Source organism: Bombus flavifrons, chromosome 15 (genome assembly GCF_040668555.2).
Source record: "Bombus flavifrons isolate JBK064 chromosome 15, iyBomFlav1_principal, whole genome shotgun sequence".
Classification (NCBI taxonomy): Eukaryota; Metazoa; Arthropoda; class Insecta; order Hymenoptera; family Apidae; genus Bombus; species Bombus flavifrons.
Genome location: NC_138456.1, coordinates 5,624,771 through 5,635,984, shown reverse-complemented (window position 1 = coordinate 5,635,984; position 11,214 = coordinate 5,624,771). Strand labels below are relative to the sequence as shown.

General features: G+C 36.2%; 1 protein-coding gene across 2 annotated transcripts in view; it reads right to left on the bottom strand.

The window, feature by feature from the left end:
- Positions 1-11,214, bottom strand: part of GEFmeso (Guanine nucleotide exchange factor in mesoderm) — a 96,670-nt gene that overhangs the window by 7,949 nt on the left and 77,507 nt on the right. Inside the window, exon 1 of one of the 2 annotated variants that reach the window (XM_069129003.1) lies at positions 130-434. The exons of the other annotated variant lie outside the window; for it this stretch is intronic. Coding sequence (XP_068985104.1) covers positions 130-190 — 61 coding nt within the window. The 5' untranslated portion in view covers positions 191-434. Of the gene's footprint in view, positions 1-129; positions 435-11,214 lie in introns of those variants that run through there. 2 annotated transcript variants of the gene reach the window in all.

The following is an 11,214-nucleotide window of genomic DNA, read 5'->3' as shown; positions in this document are numbered from 1 at the left end:
ATCGTGGAATATTTTTTATATGTGATATATGATACGAATGTAATTTTAGGTAACTTGTGGAATTGAGTAAGCAGAAAGTCGAAAGTAGGTAACAGTTCTGTAAGATTCTGTCCGAGATTGGAAGATTACTTAATTCTCCGAAGCAGCGATTCTCAATCACCGTGTTCGCGTATCTTCGATGGTATGGCATTTTTTAATCTTTTCATTCGACGATTCATTCGCTCTTTAATTTTGGTCTCAATGTTGCACGTTTACGCGAAGATTACAAATTTCTGCTCAAAGGATAAAAACAACCACTCGGTAGGTAAATTGATCGACTCTGTTTTACGAGAATTTGAAGTTTAGTTATTAATTGTTTAATTTTGCCATTAGAATACGTTATTTATTATTTAATTTTCCGTAAATTGTGCAATTAAACTTGGCGGAATTGATTAACTTAGCTTCTGCGTGGCTCGAATGTTTATTCGTAGAAATATGTGTATTTAATTTTCTAGGGTTCCCTAGATGAATAGGATTCCCTAGAGTTTCATTAAAATCAGTGTTCACTAAGATTACAGAGAGTGTAACACTGCAAGAGGATTAAAAAGAAACATTGAACATTCTTTCCTTAAAAAATCTTTGCCAATGCAATTTTTGATTTTTCTACTAATATTTCATCAATTTTTTTTCTTACACTCGCATAAAATTCAAATTGAAGAATTACACCTAATTTCGGCACACATTCCCAAACAAATATCATAGAGAGAGTTTCAGAAGATATTTCGATGTTTATCGATATTGCCAACTAAATATTGTTATTATCATTTCAAAATATGATTTACCCTAAAAAATCCCTAGATATACTATTCTAACCTTCACCTAAGGCATCGAAATCTTGTTACCAATATTTGCACTCGATCATTAGGGTTAGAAAACAGTTTCGTTTCGGCTATCTTCCACTTGAGGCACGATAAGATCGGAAGAAAGCTAGAGAATCGACTTCACTAGGCGCTTTATCGCATCCAGACGGTCCGATTTCGCACGTGTAACGGGGAATTTCGTTTATTGCGAATATGGTGTGTCTGGCAAGGCAGAAAGATCGTGCTTTTACTTCGAGCGAAGCATAACAATATCGCATAAACAAACGTGCAGCCCTGATGGTTTCCAATTCCCCACGAGTCTGACGTGAATCAACGTGGTCCGATGAACTTGTATCGCGCGCGGTTTTTGCATTTCGCGCGCGCTGAAATTCTATAGGGTGATCCAAGGAGAAAGTTCTTAGGCGAAAGTCGCAGCCGATTTTTTAAGTTTTCTTTAACAGTAATATCGGATCTTTCCTTCTTCTTCCGCGCAAAAGACTGAGTTACAATTTAAAAAAATTCTGTTTTTTTTTTAAATTATTATTATTTAACAGAGATTCGAGATTTTTCCATCGATCGCTGGTTTAACGAATTGAAAACAATCTCGGATTCTTTTTCTTCTTTTATACAGGAAACTGAGGCAAATTAAAAAGATAATTGCGTGCACACGAGTGTATCTAATGTTCATTTTTATTTATTTTTTTTTTTATTTAATTAAGATTTGAGATTGTTTCATTGATTGCTAGGCTTAATAAATTGGGGGAAATTTTTATATCACTGAATATATTTTTTTACAATTTAGTGATTAGTAATCTCTTTCCTGTTTTTCTTCTTTTTTAAATTTGATAATTAGTAAACATCGTTCTTATACTTCTTTTATGGTTTCTTGATCGAAGAACTATTTCGACAAATTTCTTCTTTTTCTATAATTCACTAAATAGTTTTTTTCCTGCAATTGGTCGTTTAACGAACGTTTCTTTACGACACGATGATTGGCAAACATCTCTTGTAACGTAACAATTAATGTGCTTCTTTTTATGCCACCGCTATTAGCGAATATTTTTATTTTAATTAGCTTAGCTCAGCTTTCCACTTGCGGATAATTAACTCAGTTTCCACGTTTATGTAGGAAAAAGTTGCAACGGTAATGATCCGAGCAAGATATACGGAGCCCTCGGTGCAAGAGCCGGTGCAGAGGAAGTTATTCTTTCAGAATTTGCAGCTGTGTCGAGCATAAATGCAAACACGGCTCGTAAAGAACGTGCAAAGAAAGCAAACCGTATTTTTCCACCGTGGGATTTATCGATGGGCCAATTTGCTTGCCGGACATTTGCGTCCAAACAAGAAAGTAAAACATTTGTTGCAAATATTCCCAACTTACCTTTTCTCTCGTAAAATCTTTCGCTAACTTATTGCAGCGAGACATTCCTTTTCCTCGACTATAACTTTAATAAAAATTCTCAATTATTTTCTACTCGTACAATATTCCAGCCTGAAGATATTTCACGACTGATCATCGATATTTTTATTCAATGTTCTCTATAAGACATAAAATTCCTAAAATATCTAAGAACTTTTAAATTATTGTCCAGCACATTTACTTCATCTTCATGAAAACTCGAAATCCTTTCATCTCTACGCTTTCTTCGAAGCTTAAGATTTCGAATTTCTTCAAACTTTGCTCACCGATCTAATTACTCCGTCCTGCAAAATATCGCTCGATCTCAATTATTAATATTTCCAATATTCCCTGTAACACTGATAATTGCCAAAATTCCTATGCCATAATGCAAAACGTTTAAGATATCTCATTCTCAGAGACGTTTTTTAAAAATTTCTTCGCTGATGTAAATATTCCACCGTGAAGATACTTCTCGATCAATTTATTGATACTCCTAACGACACTAACAATTGCCAAAATCACCAAAAGTCCCTAAACCATAATCCAACAACACTCGTCGTATAGCAATCTCGAATATACATAGTCGATGCTTGAATCTGAAATACTCGACCCTAAAAATATACCTATCTCGATCAGTTGATCTTATTAACACTTGTAGTGTTTTCTCACTGCGCTAACAAATGCCAAAATCCTGGAAATCCCCAAACACTTAGCGTATCGTATCTTCAAAGTGATTTAGTCGATCTTGAAACATTGTATTTTTTAATATTTCATATGGAACACGTTCCATTTTTAAATTACGTCTCGATCAATTGTTTTAACGCTTCCCCTACGATCTTATTAATTTCCAGGATTCCCCGAATCTGCAAAAGTTGCTCAATTATGATCCAAAATCATCGGAATATGTTAGAATGTTTCATTCGCAAAGACATTTGTCCGATTCTCAAACTTTCTTCGCTAATCTAAATATTCCATCCTGAGAACGCTGGTCGATAAATCCTGAAATCTCGACACAATCAGTTCATCCATCTCCAGCAGCGTATCGAGGTCCAGAGCAAGAGGAGCAAGATGAGGAGATGAGGAGGAGGGGGAGGAGGAGGACGAACAAACAAAAAATAACTAAACAGAGAATCTAGTAACGTGGAGAGGCAGATCAGGCCGACACGGTATCTCCCTCGCTCCGCTTCTTTCCGCTTTGCTCCGCTTCGCTCGTTGCTGGCCATATGCGTTGCCTGCGCCGATCGCGATGTTGCACTTGGCTGGAACTCGGCTAATAATAGAACGGGACCAACTTTCGTCTCGGCCTCGCGTGCACCAGCTTCCTCGCGGCTGTCACGCTCGAGACCGATGACACGCTTCGCCGTCTCACCTCGCACCCGAATTAACGCCTCTATTATTCGTTACTGCAGCGTTATAATTGCACAATTACTGGCATTAACATACGGACGATTTAAAGCCGAGTAACTCTTTCAAAATCGAGCCGAACAACCCGAGTCCTTTCGACAAGTCGGAGGAATTAGTCGTCCCAGATGACGTACAAAAAGAGAGTTGTGAAAAAGTCGCAAATTGGTCGGATTGGCAAAGACAAAGGTGAAGGTCAGGTTCTTGCAAAGGTTGCTTTTTAAGATTGGACATTTTGTAAAATCTATTACACGTGTTTCGCAAATTTATACGACCACGAAGATCTTATTTTAATCCTTCTAGAGGATTTAGTAACGCGGGTCTGTCGATGCCCACCGTGGACAGTCGTTTGGACTTTTGTTCGTTCAACTTTATGTAAATTCTTGCGTTAACGAAAATTGAGAAACTGATCAATTGGACGATACAAGGAGTTGCGTGAAATTAGACGAACGAAAGAAATATTGTAACAAGAAACGTGCAATTTCAGATTAAATTTTGAAACCGGTCGTTTGACCAGGTCTGGTAAGCCTAGCGTTAAGGAGTTTAGCTTCTCTCTGTAGTTGGCATTTTTTCAGGATTAAAATACTGGTTTATCGCGACAGGTGAGTAGAAATTACTGACTTCCGGTGCGAGAAGACAAATGGCGAAGGGTGGATTTGTTGGGATTTAAAGATGCTCCGTGGCGTGACCCCGTTTTCTCCGATTCGTGAGAAGCGATCCAGCGGACCGATGAAGTAATCCGAATCGGATGATAGACGCAGCAGAATGTTTCAGATGGACTTTGTGGAATTTTGTCTGGGATCGAGTGCTTTCGAGGTATATGTTGGGAATAGAGTGTTGGAACTAACTTTTTCTTAGAAATAAAACCACGTTTGATATACCATATCTGTATATCTTCTTTTGTGAAACTATTCTCTAGTGATTTCTGGTAATTTTTTTGAACACTAGAATAACCAATCCCTAGTGAGTACTTTAATATACTATATATAAAGATAATTGTGCTTAAAATGGTATAAATAAATAAGCACACATTAATCATGTTTAAACGTCGATAAAAATGAACGTTGTACACATATTTCATTATAACTTTAAATTCATCTCATTCGTTCGAAATTAACCTGATGTTGATTAGGTTAGGATAAGATGACTGCACGATTACTTAGTTATTTATATCATTTTAATTGTAATTATTCACATAATATTATGTATATAGTATATTCAAATACACATCAGGGATTGCTTGTTGTAGTGTTCAAGAAAATTACCAGAAATTATTAGAGAATAATTTCACAAATTAAAATAGACAATAGAAGTCTAATTGTATTCCAGTTATGTACATATATATAGAATACATGTTAGAATCAAATGCTTGTGAGAAAAATTATTTTTGGAAGAATTATATGTATGTATTATTATACGTAGTTTGAAGATTTGTACTATACTATGGAGATCTTATTTTAATCATAGCTAGAGGATTTAGTAAATCTTTATATGATAATTGTGTAATTATGTGTATATATATAACATTAAATATATTATTACATTAATAATAATAACATTATATTAATTATATTAGAATAAGATGTTCGTAGTCGTATAAATCTTCAAGCTACATAGAATAATTTTTTTCAAAAGCATTTGACTCTGATATCAAAGACTGTAATTATTACGAAACAAATTTTCTTCTTTTTCATTGTACCTTCAAATACTCGCAGTCTGGCGTAATCCTCGTTTAGAGAAATTTTAAAGCGCGAATTGGCGAGTGAAACTTTAAGAACATCTTCATTATACTTTCTCGACCGGAGCAACATCTCTCCAGGCTCAACCATATGATTTGCCCATGTATGATGACGCATTTATGCATCTTCGAAAAGTATACCGGTTGGCCGGTCTTCAATGATGCATCGTGGGAAAACTTGGAAATCACCAGCCAGTTCAAGTACATTGAACTTCACTGGCATCGTGAAGAACGGCCACACGTTGACATTTATATGCTTTTTATCGTGAACGGGGCCCACTGTACTCCGCTCTACTGGGTGACCTAAAAATCCACAGCCACAATACTTTTTCTAAAGATAATCCCGCGTACCGCTATTCTTCCAATCTTTCGTTTCAATTTCAACATTCAAGAATTTGTCTAATCGTTATAATTAAAAATTATTCCCGTGGCCACTGTTCCTCGTATCGTTTATTTTAGTTTCTATTTAAGAATTTTCCTAATCATGGTAATTAGAAATAACTCCTTAGGCCACATTATTCATTGTACTTTTTATTCCAACTGCTACTTAAACATTTTTCCAATGACAACCAACCAATAATATTTCTAATAGTTTCTAAAAATAATTAGAAACAATTTCCTGATCCATCGTTTTCTTTGCTTTGTATGTCAATTTGTTTGAAAAATTTCAATTTGATAGTCCTCCTAATCGGAAGAATTAAAAAACATAATCTAAATCAATATTTTTTCCATTTTTCATTCGGATCTCTGTTTCGATTCCTTTGGAAGGAACTGAAACATTATTCGATTTCTCATTGCAGTTTCACGGACAATTTATAGTTGGATTAAAATAAACCGAAAGCCGGAAAAAAGATTAGTTTGACGTTTGACGGGTGTATAAAGTCGATGATACTCTCCTCGCAAGGTTTAGATTTACTGCGATCCACTTTTATGCTCCATCTTGCTCAGTCAGACGCTTTCCTCTCGGTTATTCACCTCGAGATCTGTCCAGAACGACCCTGTTTCTCGTCTTTGCTTACAGATTAATTTTGCTTCCTTTACGAAACAGCGAATAAACCGACGACTTGACGCTAAGGGTAGACGAGACGATTCAAGAAACCCGATGAAGAAGCGAGATGTTGTACTTTGAAGGACATACAAGTTCCTTTTTCCTCGAGAAACTTGTCTTCTTCATCGGAAGAAGAGGAATTCCAATTGTGAGCATATTGTCGAACATCAAATTCTAATTTAACATCACAGACAAAATCAATTAATCGGAGATTTATTTGTCAGAAAAATGAAAAAAAAAAAAAAAGAGAAAAGAAAAGAAAGGCTCCTCCTAACGAGGATAAGAGTACTCTTTTCTAGATAACTATTTATCTAACATACCGGAAAAAGAGCAAAATACTGGTTTTGATTAAAAAAAAAAAACTTGTAATTTATCATAGAAAAAAAGGTCAAAGTTATCGGGAAATTGCACAATTATTACTACTAATTACAGCAGATATTATTAGAAGACATAAGGAAGACTATCTAGTTTAAGAAACAAAGATGACATCATTTTTTGATAAAAATCCCTGGCACGATTAAACGTTAGTATTAGGAAGCAGTTGTTTACGTGTTTTCGAGCTACGATAAATGGTTAACACGCTGCTAGAGCAAACAACACGTAAGAGACGTAAATCGTCTCCTCTTACACGAAGCAACAAATGTAAAAGCAACTGTTTAGTTCTCCCACTGAAAACTCTTAAGGCGTCTATTCTATTAAATAAAATAAATAAATAAAACTGCGATATTTTATCATAAATTTATTTTATATATAACGATTGTCCTAAGTTGTAAGATTTTTGAGCGCTAGTACACATAGAAAATAACCAGCCGCAGGCGTTTGTTTCTACAGAAATGCTCTTTCAATTTGGTATAATAAGATTGCTCGTAAAATCTCTTTTTTTTTTTTTTTTTCTTTTACTTTCGTAGCTCGTGCCACAGCGTGCGGATAATCGTTTCGTAACTACCGTGTAACGCCATAAATTGCTGGTGATAAACGACGTTGCGACGGTTACTTAATTGCCTTTTGTAGTCTCTCTGCTTGTGACCCTTCGACGCGCGACCATTTTCATATGCCAACGAAAACTGGCCCCGGATTAACGTGGAATCCGGTTACCTGGCGAACTTTTGTCAGGAAAATGGATCGTTCTGTCGCAGTGCGGCACATGGTGGACAAAAAATGGAAATGATCATCGCTCAATTTTGATCTTATTATTCGATAATATTATCAGTGTGTAAGAGTTAGAAATGTAAGCGACAATTCGCCAAAAAATCGACAAACCTTTTATTCAATTAACAAAAATCGAGAAACTGGTTTATATTAATCAGATCATATAAAAAATATATATAAAGTTAGACGAACAAAAGAAGCAACGACGAATGCATAGTTTTAAATTAAATTTTGAAATTGGTCGGTTGACCGGGCCTGCTAAGGTTTGTGTTAAACGTCACCGTGTGTAGTTAGACAAAGAAATAAATATTCGAGATATTTCGACCGAGCCAAGTGGCAGACGAATCACCAACAAAGATTCGATATTGCGTCGGATCGCCTGGTGTCAAGTTTCAGTCAGAAAACTGCACGTCATAGGCTACTTTTTTGTTTACCTTTGTCCCGAATCCTCGTTCAACTGCCGCAACGTAGAACGTGAAATCTAAACGTGAAATCTAAACGTGAAATCTAAACGCGAAAACGTGGCCTGCAAACGCGCGAACCTATTCCGTGAACGTGTGAACGTGGCCAGCGAATTTTGATTTTTGTCCCGAATCCTCGTTCAAATGCCGGACTGTGCGGCATGCAACGTGGCCATTAAGGCTGACCCGCAATCGCGCGACGTGTAATCCACGATTGCGGCACGATTTACGTTCGACGTTTGACAAAGGGATTGATCACAGACGAGGCGTGCTATTGATCATAGACGAGGCGTGGAATTGTCGAATTCCACCGTTGGACTGTGTCGGACGATTTAACCAGCGAAGGGACTGACATGGAAATGATTCGACAGTAGCGGGTATTACCTCGTGAAAACCAGCGATTTCTACAGTGCTACATATTACCTCGCTTTCAACAAGTATCGGTACGCTTGCCACAGAATTTTTACGACTATATTACGTGCATTATACGAAGCTTCTTGAAACTTCGTTGGTAAAGGACATACAAATACACGCTAGAGTTTATAATATGGAACAGTTGAATTTTAAAAAATGCATATTTTTCCTTTCATTTTGAATATACAATTTGAAAGAGGCGTGACTTCTCTTCGACTTATTTTAACTCCATAACTTTAATAAACTTCGTCGGTAAAGAACATTCAAATACAGGTTACAATCTATAAAATGGAACAGTAGAACTGCATATCGTAAAACAAACATGTTTTACGTATATTTCTATATATTTCTATAATTATATATATAATTATGTATATTAATAATATACACAAGTACATCGAAATATTACATCCTGAAAATCTTCAACAGGTTTGGCAATAAGTGGTGAAGCAAAAGCGTCAGCCTATATTTAGACTACCTCCTCTAAGAAGCGATAACCAGCTACTACATTCCAGCGGTTTGGCTTGGAAAGCAAACCATGTCCTACATTGTTCCATCCGTTTTTGATCCTTTGAAAGTGGTAGACTACAACGGCGATGAATTCGAGCAAAAAAAAAAAGAAAAAAAAGAAGAAAAAGACGAATAAAACAATAGCAACGCGCACACGCTTCAGCCAGTGCTGGACATTGAGCCGTCTACGCGATTCCAGTAACAAACGTTGGAACGACGTTGTATTCTCGATGATGAGATGTAAACAAACACTGGAACGAAAAGTTGATTTTCGGACTGGAACGATATCACGCTACTGCAATGAAGACACTGTTTACATTATTTTAGTTTCGATCCAGTGTTGAACCGGAATCGCTGGACTGGAATGGTATCTAGCGGGCCAATGTAAACGCAGCTTAAAGTTGCGACTACGGCGACGATCTACCACGTAGCTGTGGCGTTCTCGTGAGTCAGAGCAACGTGGTAGGCATACAGAATCGTCGGCCACTCGAGACGAGCCTCTCGTTTCTATTGCTTTTCGTCAATGAACCGACGTTTCCCCCTTTCTTCACCACCCACTCGCTATTTTTATCGTCTCACCCCGACGCCACACGCTGCGCCGCCATCTTCTTTCACTTTGATTATTATTTCAACGCGATATATTTCGATGCAGTCGACTGTAGACGATAATAAACGATCATTGAGAAATTCTGTCTAATTGAGAAATTTATAAATATTCTGGTTCCGATTTCTTTGCAAATATCACGTTCTTGGGTTTGTTTATTTTCGATATATCTCGACCGTAGACACAATGACGATACTCGTCGTAACACGAGATATTGCTATCTCTTCGTGACGAATATACTCGTCAAAAACCGCCAACTGTTTCGATAGAACTGTACTGTTTTTCTTTTAAGATATTTGGCTGGAGAAACGATTAGTCTAGAAGATATTTTAACTCGGACGTTGTAACGCTCGTCGCATGGAAGATGAGGAAAGACAACAACAAGTACTCTTTATGTTTTTCTTGTTTTTCATACGATAAGCTTTACGAGATTATGGATAATCTTTAGAAATTACGATTGAAGTTAAATCTTTCAAAACTAATCATTTTTCAAGTACTTTGCTACTCTTTTGTGTAGAATTGTACAGTTCCATTTAAGAAGATACAGGTGTATTTAGTACAATCTTGACAAATTGAAGGCAAACATTTGTCTTCACAATGAGATTCTAGGAGACTCAGTTACTTATCTATGGACTGTGTATCCTCTCTATACTTGCATCAAATTTATATAAATATTACCATATAATGGCAAAGAAATGTTGATTTGAAGTAAAAATTGCAGATATACGAAAAGACAGGTAATTCAAAGCAAATGGACAAACCTATTATTATATTGGATTGGCAACTAAGTGATTGCAGATTTTGCCATTAGGTGGTATTGACAAAATCCGCAATCACTTAGTTGCCAACCCAATATAAAGAAGAAATATTACATAATATTTCATAATATACAGGGTGGTTGGTAACTGGTGGTACAAGCGGAAAGGGGGGTGATTCTACGCGAAAAAAGAAGTCGAAAATATAGAATAAAAATTTTTCGTTTGAGGCTTTGTTTTCGAGAAAATCGACTTTGAATTTTCGCTCGGTACGCGTGCACTTTATCATGTCTCGTTATAACGGATTTCACTGTAGATCGTTATATAGAATAAAAAATTCTTTTTTTTTTTTTTTTAATTTTTCCATCGAGACAACGATCTACAGTGAGATCCGTTATAACGTACCGCACGCGTACCGAGCGAAAATTCAAAGTCGATTTTCTCGAAAACAAAGCCTCAAACGAAAAATTTTTATTCTATATTTTCGACTTCTTTTCTCGCGTAGAATCGCCCCCTTTCCGCTTGTACCACCAGTTACCAACCACCCTGTATAATTCAAAATTCTGCAAATCCACCACTGTGAATCTATAATATTATTATGAAAACTCAAAAATTGATCATCCTGGCCACTCTGGTACTATAATTCGTCAGAGATAAAAATTATGTTCATACAGTTACCAAAAAGGAAGCGTATGAGATATGAAGTCATAAAAAATGAAATTAAATGAAAGGAAGAATTGCACGATACGATATCATCTGACATTCTTGTGCAGATAATAATGAAAAATGTTTCAAGGAAGGCTGTTTAAAGTGATCACATTAAGTATACTTATATAATCTTTTATCTATTTTATCTGTTCATTAAATTTTTATACGTCTGTATTTTTAACTAT